General features: G+C 41.6%; 1 protein-coding gene across 2 annotated transcripts in view; it reads left to right on the forward strand.

Annotated features, from left to right (window-relative positions):
* Positions 1-12,046, forward strand: part of trak2 (trafficking protein, kinesin binding 2) — a 60,308-nt gene that overhangs the window by 20,736 nt on the left and 27,526 nt on the right. For both annotated transcript variants that reach the window (XM_088930185.1, XM_088930183.1), the window contains exon 3: positions 5,580-5,771. In XM_088930185.1, the coding sequence (XP_088786311.1) occupies positions 5,580-5,771 (192 nt within the window). The remainder of the gene's footprint in view (positions 1-5,579; positions 5,772-12,046) is intronic.

Consider the following 12,046-nt stretch of genomic DNA (forward strand, 5'->3'; position numbering starts at 1 on the left):
ATTGGCCATATACAATTTCTTGCATTAGGAGTTTGTCTTTTTGCATACCCCAACTCGCTCTCCATGAGACACACAGACAGGGAGAGAAGCTTGGGGTCAGAGCGCAGGGTCTGCCATTTATACGGCGCCCCTGGAGCAGTTGGGGTTCAGGGCCTTGCTCAGGGGCCCAACGGAGTAGGATTCCTCTGCCGGCCACGGGATACGAACCGGCAGTCTTCCAGCCACAGGCGCAGATCCTTAGCCACAGAGCCACCGCTCTGCCCGAATTGCTCACATGTGGCAGATAGCACCGAAACAAAGTCCCTGCCATATTACAGCGATTTTTATGTGAATTGCCCTAAAATCCAAAATAATAATGATCCAGGAAGGATATTAATGTAGCTTTCCCAATCCAAGCTGCTGGTCCCTATGCCTTACTTACAGTATGCATGCAGTTTCAATGGTTTATTTGGTCAATCAAATGGCTCAATCAGCCATCAGCTGGCATGTGACAGCATTAAAGGGAATCTGGAGTTGGGCGAGAACAAAGGTGTTGACCATCTTCAGGAAGTATATGGAATTCTGGTGGTGCAGTTGTTGGCATTGCTGCCTCACCCCTCTGGGGCCCTAGGTTCAAATCCTAGGGTGGCACCTGTGCGGAGTTTGTATGTTCTCCCCGGGTTCGTGTGGGTTTCCTCCAGGTGCCATGTGGTTTCTTCCCACCGTCCAAAGACGCACTGGTAGTTTAATCGGCTCCTGGAAAACCTGGCCTTGGCGTGAGTGCGTCCGAGTCCGTCTGTGTGTGTGTGTGCCCTGCGATGGAGTCGAGTCCTGTGCAGAGTGTATCTCCCGCCTTGTACCCATTGCTTGCCAGGAGCCTGGATTGCATGAAGTTGTTAAAAGATGGATGGAAGCAATCTGACTTTTGTAATGAATGTTGGTAGTGTACTGTGCAAGTAGCTCAGTGCCTCCCCCCTTTAATAATAATAATAATAATGTTGCTTTATTAGCCCTATACAATTTCTTGCATTAGGAATTCATCTTTTCGCATACCCCAGCTTGCTCTCCATGAGACACACAGACAGGGAGAGAAGCTTGGGGTCAGAGCGCAGGGTCTGCCATTGTACAGCGCCCCCGGAGCAGTTTGGGTTCAGGGCCTCGCTCAGGAGCCCAACAGGGTAGGATGCCTCTGGCGGCTGCGGGATTTGAACCGGCAACCTTCCAGCCACAGGCGCAGATCCTGAGCCACAGAGCCACCACACCGCCCCATTGAAGTGAAGTGAAATGAAATGAAGTGTGCATTTTAATAATGTTTTTTTGGTTAGCGGGGTACTGTTCAGTGCTTCATTATGAATGGTTAACTTAATACTGTTTATTGGTTAGTTATTATTGTCTTGTCAGCCCTGGGCAGGTCATTGGTTATTAATGTTTGTCTGGTTAGCTCTGCACTGTTCAGTGCTTAGTCAGTAGGAATATAGGTACTTGATTAACCCCATGTGGGGAAATTGAAGTGCTACAGCAGCCAGGCACAAATGGAATAATACAATACAATAAATTAATTTTAAAAAATGGAATAAAGAATTACAAACAAAACAGAAAAAGCACGCACACACACACACACACAAGTAAGAATGTACAGAACACAAGGAAGATGTAACACACAGTATAGATATTGCTCACTCCCGAGCGTATTGCACAGAGTAGGTAACTATTGCAACGATGGCAGAGTTGTGAATAATAAATAAATTGCCCATTCCACTTCCACGTATTGTACTTCTAGAAACCAGATGTAGACAGAACACCAGTTGTTACAGAGGAATCAGGTTTCAGGTGTACAGGTATTGCGTCACAACAGGTCAGTGTTGCCCCTGCCCAGACATACCAAGGTTGGGTTGTAAAGTCTCCATTCGCCCCATCTCCCTTTTAATTTATTTATTGTATTGTATTGGATTTCTGTACTACTCCGTTTGTACTGTACTGTGTTGATTGTGCCTGGCTGCTGTAGCACTTGAGTTTCCCGCATGGGGTTAATAAAGTTATGGTCGTATGGTTAGCTCTGCACTGTTCATTGCTTAGTTATGATTATCTTGTCAGCACTGGACTTTTCATTAGTTATCTTAGAACATGTGGTAATCAACAAGGCAGCCTGAACCGTACAGGGCTGAGGAGCTAAATATAGATCTACCATTCTAAACAGTATTGCAGTGGTGGATGGTACGTTTTTAGAATTTGTTTACCGCCTATCAAAACATTATGTTGCCCCTTTTATATTATTTTCCGTTGTTCTTTGATGGAGACACTGAATTAACATAAAGAGACGAGTGGCAAATAAGCAGACAAGGCTATGTAAATCTGTTATCTTAAATCAAGGCTGTCTTATATCTGGTTAATTCCCAAGAACTTTTGTATCAAGGACTGGGCCAGCAGTTCCAGCAATAAATGAATTAGTCAAGAAATAAGTGAATACCACTTGTGTTGCTGGTAAATAAGTCTTAGACATTGTCACTTTAAGTTTGTACTGTATATGAGTCCTTCAGGATTTTTATTTTACTGGTAAATTGTTGCTGTGGAATGGTAGATGTCTTTGTGTCGCCTGAATTTTGTTTCCAATGCTAAACCAGAGTTTCGGTCTTTAATGCAGTGTTTAGGGTCCATATACTGGTCTTTCTGATCAACCAACTAACTGCCTTGTGCCATATGTTTTAATTTATCTCCCTTTTAATGTCTTGTCTGCTTTGTTTTTTTCTCTAATGTAATTTCAACCCATACTGGGGTACTAATTTATATTCCCTCTGGAATATCCATTCCTTTCAGTTTAGATACAGCATCCTAAGAAAGTACAGTAAATGCTTCAGATTAAGCATTTATATTCAGCACTGATGTGCATAAGATAAGCTGAACTATTATGTAATGTACTGTAAAGATCATTAACTCTTGTTTAAAACGCAAATTAAAGAAAGTTTTAAGAAATATAAGAAATTAAAGAAAGCTATCAAGCATTATAGATTTATATTACATTTTCTGATATTTTCTCATAGAACAGATGAGATTTCTCCAGATAAGCAAGAGTTGAAGGCAGAACATTCACCAAACTTGGACCAGGCAGGAGAGAGTTTCTTCAGCAGAAGTTTGCTGAGTCATTCGCAAACATTTTTCTAGACAGCAAGTCTAATGGTAACACTGGACTGTACTTGTATTAAGAGTAAAGGCCAAATATTTCTGACGCCTGTTTCCCCCATAAAACAGGAACAAACACAAAAATACAATATTCCTGAAACTCAGTGGATACTAGGCTGTGCATTAAATGGAAGAGGCATTCCTTTGTGAACTAGCTATAACTTTCTTTCGATCCTAGTGTTTATGGTTTAGTGGAATGGTAATGATCCAGTTAATTTTTTGAGTGAAATCCCTCATTTCAGCTCCAGAAAGGGAGCCTGATTGACAGTAATGGTTCAGCCCCTGTTCATGGCTTTTCTTGTTTTGGGTCTGAGCGCCCTCTGGTGGATTAAAAACAGATCAGCAAGGTTACGAAACTCCGGATTCTCAAGACAATTCTTACTTCAGCAGTGCGGTTGTGGGATTTGCAAATTCTCTAAATGCTGGGTGGTAAGCAACACAGGAGTTTTCAAAGGCGGCGTTCCATTAGGATGTACTTCAATTGTACCGCAGAATTGTCAGGGGTGCGTGGTGCTGTATAACAGTGGGGAGCACTGTAATGACTGGAGTAATACTTTATTTACCAGATCCATTCATAGAGCTGGGATCAAAGGTCCTCCTACCTGGAGTTAGATCCCACAGCCTTTCAATATAAAACGTCCCAGAGCCCTATCCATTATGCCATACTGCTGCTTACTGTTGTCCATTGCTGCTCTCAATGCTGCTGCTGCTGCTGCTGCTACTACTACTACTACTAATAATAATTCTTACACTTATATAGCGCTTTTCTGGACACTCCACTCAAAGCGCTTTACAGGTAATGGGGAATCCCACTACCACCACCAGTGTGTAGCCCCCACCTGGATGATGGGACGGCAGCCATAGTGCGCCAGTACACTCACCACATTAATGACAACGGAGGGTCAGGACCTTGGTTTTACGTCTCATCCGAAAGATGGTGCCTTTTTACAGTATAGTGTCCCCCTCACTATACAGGGGCATTAGGACCGCCACAGACTGCAGGGTGAGCGCCCCCTGCTGGCCCAACTTTCAGCAGTGAGCTTTCCCAGGAGGTCTCCCATCCAGGTACAGCTGGTTACATTTCTAGCAGCACACATGAATGAGGGGTAGTTCTTAAACTCAGTAGTTGGTACAGCAGTGATACTGATTTCAAATCCCATTCAATGTTCCAGGAGCTGAAAGCAAAACTTAAAACATGTCCCAGCTAAACAACGGGACTGATTTAGCTTCAAATACCCACCATGGATGGAGGAAAAAATAGAAGAGGCAGTTATTGTCTAGGACCAGGGTGTAGAACCACTATTGTAAAAAGAAACAATATGATCTCCCTTTTTTTGTGTTTTTGGAACAGATCTTTTCGAGTGTAATATATAATATCATCTTACCTCATACTTGCTATTAAATCATATATAAAAATATAATATATATATATAAAAATATATAATAGAAATATAAAGCTGAATTTGTCTTAATAGGCAAAGTGCTTCATTCAACTAATTTGAATTTTAATCCAGGACTGACAAGGCCAGGCCAGGTCAGACTCAGACCTTAATCACAAATTGTTTTGTGTCTTTCACCAGTCCTTGTGATAAGGTCTTCATCTGTTTGCGCTGCTCTCTGTTACGCTGCTACAGATAAAATCATGGAGGGTAGTATGCTTCTGAATTGTCAGGACTTATGAGAAGGCCGTGCGACAGAGGCGCTCTGTTAGAGCGGACATGTAGAAGGGGGGCCATTAATTTTAAAGGGGGACTGCAACGCTATTTTCATATTGTGGGGTTAGAACGAATCAGCATTGATGAGTGCGTTTCGCACCACAATAAAAGTAAAATGCGAGCGGTAAATTGTAAAACCTCAAATTTCCATCACGAAATAGGTTCCAGGTCTATGCAGCGTTGTATTCTGTGATTCAGAACGAGACAACGATTGCAGTGACGTGTTGTGGCCCTGTGACATTGGAAACAAGCAGCCTTGTGAATACATCTCTTTTAATCCAATAGAAATATTGCCCTCGATTTCAAGATGGTTTCGCATATACATCCTGCTGACTTCTTAACTCTCCATGCAGATCACGTTGGAACATTTCTGCGGTGAAATGTCTGCTGTACAACCTGTACTTACTCACTCGTACATGACATTATACTAGTCATTACAGGGACTAGTGAGCGAGAAGGGCCATATCAAGTTGCAATTTGTGGGAAGTCTCGCTCCCGTCTGTGGTGAGACCAGGGCTTTGTGACAGCATGGCGACTTACAGTGCTTTCACATATTTCACGATTTTGTACTTAATTCGAAATTTGTCAAACTTTTCTGGACTGAATTTGCTTTGATAACCGGTCCGAGGAACTGGGACAAAGATAATTCTTTTTAAAGAATTGCCCGGGTGCCAAGTCTGACCCTCTCCCTCTTTTCTTTTTCTTCAGATGAGGGATGTAAGGAGCCCGAAATGGAGCTGGTGAGCCTACTTGAGGACCAGCTGCCCCACTACCGCCTGCGGGCCGACTCTCTGTACCTGTATGACAGCCAGGACTGGGTGCAGTCGCCCACCTACTCCCCCGACGACGCCTCCAGCTCCATCTCGCCTGTCTTGGCCGAGGAGACCTTCAGATACATGAGTGAGTGCGGGTTTATTTAGGCCGTTTTTATTTCTTTTGTTCTCATCCCGAGAGTGAGAAAGAGGGTTTCGTTGTGACGGAGTGCAAAATGAGGCACCTTCCCAACAGTGTAACACAGCACACCGACACGGCGCTGGACTACCGTACAGCTAAGTAAAACTCAGCTGAGGCCTTCTGTGAGCGTTTGACAAAATTATTTTGTTGTTTGACATTACTAATGGTGCTTCTACGAATGAATGAAATACAGGGAGTCACTCTCTTTAATTTATGTCCTTGACTACATCCTGTCTACAATCTTGAAAAATCAGGGTTCTCTGTAGCTTTGGAAAAACATTGTTTTTTTCTTATACCTGAATCAGCAAAGGAGTTTATATCTCTGGGTACATAACATGTAACCCTTCAAAGTGAGGTTTTTGTCAGCAGAAAGGGCTTTCCAATTTGGGACCCATGTCATCGTGCATTGCTACCCTGCTTTATGTTGTACATCTGAAGCGTTATTAACATTGCATCTACAAGCATTTATGAAGCAGGAGCAGTCAATCCCATTAAGAGGTTTTTCATCATTGATGCCTTTGTTATTCTCCAGAAGAAATGTGTGCCTATAACCGGAATCTGAAACCATGTGCAAAAGGCATAGTATCTGGAATAAATACAAATGCCTTGGAGGATGATTTGTAGATTTACTGGCAAAAACGGTACATGAGGCAGGTACAATGGGAAATGTAGTTGTTTCAGCAAATAAAGACAAAAAACCCTGCCATGCCATTCTCATTTTACAGCATAATCTCCCTGTATAGATATGTTTTTCTCCAATTAGTAATTAACAAATGAATACTGGAGAATTAATTCATTAATTTCTGCAATAAAGAATTCTTAAGATTTATTTTAAAGCCAGGACAGTACAAAGACGTTCACTGTTTCACTATTAAAATGAAAAGATTGTTATTATATTCCACTTAACAAAAAATCACTTCATTGTCAGTGGTGATGATGAATGCGAATGTGTTTTTTGCTTGTGATTAATAAATGTACAATCAAATTTTGTCAGATTGCTGTTGGTGCTAAAGGCTTATTATTCCTAATTTAAAATCCTTTGGTCAAGTCAGTACCTTTTTTTTTATCTCTTTTCTTGATGGTTTTCAGTGAACCTTCGTGGTGTTGGTCTCGCACTGTTCCATTGTTTCACAGTTCACTAAAAGCTCTGCCATGTTTGAACTTTAGCTACTGTACAAGTCTCATTGCACGCCATATAATGAAAACAACATTCTAGAAATAGTCAGCTTGTGCAACATTAAAAATGAAGTTACCCTTCACAAACTACCCTTTTTCTGGTTTTAACAATACACTTGCTTATTGATTTTAGAGCTTTAAATAGTTGTGATTTATACAAAGTTTAAGAAAATCACAAGGATATAGAAATATTCAAACCAAATTGACCTGTAAGTCTGATTCTACGGCAAAATACTGACTTGGAAAAGGCAGGTCTTGACTAATTAACCTACTAGTGTCCTCCTGAACAAACAGTGGCAGTTTGAATGCTATATCATGTATGATGTGTAATATTTAGGTTTTCTTAAGGCTTTTGATAAATTGCTTCATAAAAGATTCATTTTTAAAATGCCGACTGTCGACATTCAAGTTAATACAACTACCGAATTCAGAGCTGGTAGATGGTTAGCAATTTTCAAGAGATATAATTAGTGGAGTATCACAGGGATCTGCTCTTCCTGATCTATGAATGAATAATAATTGTAGATTCCGGCGGTAGTTAGTAAGTTAGTTAAGCTTACTAATCCTCCAAATGGGGTACCATCTGTAAAGCTGCTGGAAAATGGATGATAACGACCTTGAAAAAATTACCTTTAAAAATACTTAGATGTTTATTCAGACACGTTTTCATCTTCTAGCTAATTTAGCGAACAGTTAAAAACACAAATGGAAGGTGAGGGTATAGAGTTAAAAGTGTGGGTGCCATGTTAAAATTGTATAATGTGTGAGTAGAAACTGGGCAGCATGGGGGGAGGGGGGGGCAGTGGTTAGCATTGCTGCCTCGCAACACTGGGGACCTGGGTTCAATTCCTGCAGTCTGTGTGGAGTTTGCATGTTCTCCCCACGTGTGTGTGGTTTTCCTTTGGATGCTCCACTTTCCTCCCACAGACCAAAAGCATGCTGGTAGGTTAACTGGCTTCTGGAAGAATTGGCCCTGGTGTTTTGGTCACTAGGTGCAAAAAAAGATAATATATTACTATCCCGAATTCCATCCAGAAGAATATTAATTAACCCGATTCCATCGTTTAGACTTCTCGAAGTCAGTTGCAAAACAGGCCTAATACGCATCTTCAGAATCAGTAATGAAACCAACCAGAGGTCGTAAATGGTGGCCGTGAAACACTATAATAAATGAATATAATATGTTATCAATATCTGTGAGATTGTCTGGAATATACTGCAGCTGTTTGCCGTGACACACCGCTGTCTGTGTCTGCTTCCTCAATAAAGAGAAAGGACTGGATAATGTGTCCTGCCTTTAACATCTAAGACATAGGAATCTGAAACAACAGAAAAATCTTTGTTGTTTATGATGTGTACTAGGAGATGTGCTCCTTGTTTGCTTGTGTACTTACTGTACAGCGAGTGATGTTTGACATCTAGTAAGGACTGTAGTAATACATTTTAAGTTTTGGTAGTGTTAGCAACACCAGAAATCAGGAACTCTTTATTTCCTTGGACATCCTGCTCACTAAGCACCAGGGATTATTTTGCTGGTGTGGTTGGGGCTGGCTGCAGACCTAAAGTGTTCTGCTTTAAATAAAATTCGCCTCGGGAGATCAGCGCCAGACATGAAAGAGGAAACAAGAGAGAGAGGGGAAGGGCAAAGGGAGACTTTTTTTTTTTTCCTGAAGTGGGACACTTACTTTATCAAAGACAGTGGGGACAAACAAATCATGGAGTGACAAGTAGATGAATGTTGTTTTTCAGCGTGGATGTGCCGTAGTTTTAACTATTGGCGCAAATACGGGGTGCTGGTTTTGACAGTTGTGTCCAGTTCTGCGAGAACCGTCAATGAGAGGCATGCTCTTATCAGTACGCATGCTGATCCCTGATTGGCTCAGAAGTAGGCTGTAGCTGAGAGGATGTAAATATAGAAAGGGGGTTTGTGTGCTAGGCTGTGCGGATTTGGACTTGGAAGCCACCGCGAGGTGTGCTTGTCGGTGTAGGCTGTGCGGGGGGGGGGGCACGTTGGGTGGGCGCGACGGAATGCAAGCGAGAGAGGCGGGGGGGGGCCGTCATGCCGCTGAGGAAGAGGGACGGCTCCGAGAATGAAGCCCTTTACGAAGCCTTTGCTGTGGAAGGTGAGCTGCAGGGTCGAGCCGCTTGGGTGACAGGGCAAAACATCTCCTGGGTCACCTAGTAGGTGACCTTGAACAAACGACAAGAGCTGACCTGAAGCAAACGTAGTCGCTGCTTGCGGGTGCTGTCTCTCCTTGATTTGCCAGTGGCCTGGTTTTTCCCTCAAGACAGCTGGCACCTTCTCAATGTGGATTGGCTGCTTATAGTTACAATTAATGGCTGCCTAATATCCATGGTTACTGTAGCGATACGTTTGGTATTAATACAAAATGTATTACTGGCTGCAGTCATTCTGGGTTGGTTTTTTTTTATTTTTGAGCTCTCATTTTAGTCCAGTAGTGCTTGTTCATGTAATCCGGTTATGTGACCTTTCTTAAGAAATTCCATGTTCTGATTATAGTAAACACGATGGATATTATTGAATGCATGCGTTTATACTTGGATTCAGTCTTTGTTTCCAGACTATGTTCTTGAACTACTAAAATAGTCCTAAGACTAAATTGTGTTTGGTTTTTATCTTTCCTTACTGTGCGTTTGAGGTGCAATCTATGTTTTTCTTTTTCAAATTGAAAGTTAAAGCTTGTATTAACACCTCATGCGTGCAGCATTCGTATTACCAGACTTGAGTACGCCTCATTCAGTCTACTTTACTGTTCAAGTTCATTCTAACTTGGCAAGGAATGTTTGAAAAGAGCAAAGTTTCCTACTCCCTAACCAATAATATAATAAAAGGTTACCATTATTGTTTACAATACATTGTAATCTCCTCTTCAGCAGTTTGAAATCTTGTCTCTTTTTTGGCTCTTGCGTAACATTTCAGGGAGACATGCCAAATGCAATGGCCAATTAATTCAACTGGGTTGTTTATGCAAGTAGTATTAAGTATTATTTCTGTAGTATTAAAATTGTAGGATTGTTACTGGTATTAGTTTGGATGGGTTAAACCGCAGTCCTTCATGGCTTCCGCAGCAGTGAAAACAGAGATGTCATGCTCTGCTTTGGTAATTCAAAAAATAACTTTAACAGAAAGATTAGCTTTCACACCGCATTGCTTCACTTTGTGTGCTGATGTTAGCTGTGCTGTCACATAGCACTTGGATCCTGGGTTTTGTTGGTGGACTGAGGAGTCTTCTGTGTGGAGTTCACATGTTCTGGTGAGAACTTAGCTGCATGGCAAATTGCGGAGACATTGTCCCTTTAGAACATACTGTCTCTCAGATTCCTAAAAGTGGTGTTTTGCTTGTTTTGGTCTTATTCGTATAATCAGTGATTACCTCGAAAAAGGGTAGGCCAGGCACACCAGGGTCTTCTGCACATAAAGCTGAGCATTCAATAACATGTTAAACCAGAGCAAAGTTTCCTCCAAGGTATAACTTCTCTGGGGAATAGCTAGTTATGCAGTTATTTTATATTGTAGTTTGTTTAGTACTATCTGTGTTTCAGTGAAATGATCGGTTTCTCACCATTTGCATTTATACATAATAATGTATTGTATAATCAGCCATGCAGATACAGTTCATCAACAAAGTGTCCATGAGTGGAAAATCTGTATGAAATATGTTACTGAATCATATGCACAGACATCGGTTGAGCGCTCCGGTTGGAAAGCATTAGGGGTTATTAGAATCAGTTACACGATTAAAGCAAGTGGTCTAAAAAGCTGTAGCCAGTTCGCTTGAATAGGAAAGAAGATTACGCTGCCTGAGAAATGGCAAGGTGCAGGATGTGATCTGTAATTGTTCAGCACAACGCTCAGTGACACGACAATCACCAACACTCCCAGAGAAACACACAGAACCGCGGGGGCAGTGTTGCAAAATCGCCGTCGGCACTTTATGAGTAGTGTCGCTCACCCTGGTGTTTTGTTTTAATTCCATCCGCGGCTTGAAAGATCTGGTCTCTATAAACTCTAGCTCATTTCAACTTGGGACCTAGTTTCTTCTTCCTTCACCTAATATGTTGTGTAGTAGGGCTGCTATATGTCACTGAAATGAGTGTTGCACTGATGATGATGGATGACATGGGTCTTCTTCTATATGAGTAAAGCACTTTGGGATGATGATGATGGTGATGATTATTATTATTACAGCTATATGTGTGAAGGTGACTAGGAAGTGTATCTAAGAGTTTAGGTGGAGCGTGTAACACATGGGTAGCGTAAACATTTCCAGCTTCAAAGCAGAGGGAATGTTTGCTGAGATGTTGGGGGTCCTGAGTCTGTGATCAAAGCAATGATAAAGTTTACCCTAGTTAATTAAGTCCTGAGTAAATGATGGAGTGTTAATCAATGGTCCAGAAAGGCACTATATACTGTAATATCAGATCAAGACAGAGAAAGCTGGAAAAAGAAGGGGGGAAAGGAAGAGATGAGAGAGAGGAGACAGGAGATGGAATTTGAAGTGTGTGGCAGGTGAACATCCCTTCTTCAAGATCATCAGAAAACATCACTTTAGAGCTAAGTATTTGAACCATGCTAGGAGAGCTTGCTATTCTGGAGCTTTTGAGGAACTTGGATTTCCTGAGTGAAGAATCCCTCGGTTTAGATCTCCTGCTGAGTGGGTGCAGTTTAGAATAGGGAAACGGGGTTCCATTTATTTTGTGGCATCTGGGTTTAATCATAAATCGTATTGTACTTAGTTTAGAAGGCAGCTTATCTCTTATTTTGGCCTTTGTAGGTGTTAAGAGTCGAATACTGTGTAGTACTCTGGAGGTTTTGGGGTGTTCTAGTTGTAGGTGTCTGAAACTCCTTGTACTGTAAGTACACCTTATGTGTTATATGTTTATGTGTAGTTAAGAAATGTTTGTTCAAACAAGTGTGGCTGAATTATTACTCTTTTCATCAAAACCGTGTCATGGAATAAAGACTTCACATGCCTCTAAACTATACCAACCGCTCACATACTGTATATTCTTGGAGAAATCCT

The sequence above is a fragment of the Atractosteus spatula genome, chromosome 13, assembly GCF_055471065.1.
Source record: "Atractosteus spatula isolate fAtrSpa1 chromosome 13, fAtrSpa1.hap1, whole genome shotgun sequence".
In the NCBI taxonomy this organism is placed as follows: domain Eukaryota; kingdom Metazoa; phylum Chordata; class Actinopteri; order Semionotiformes; family Lepisosteidae; genus Atractosteus; species Atractosteus spatula.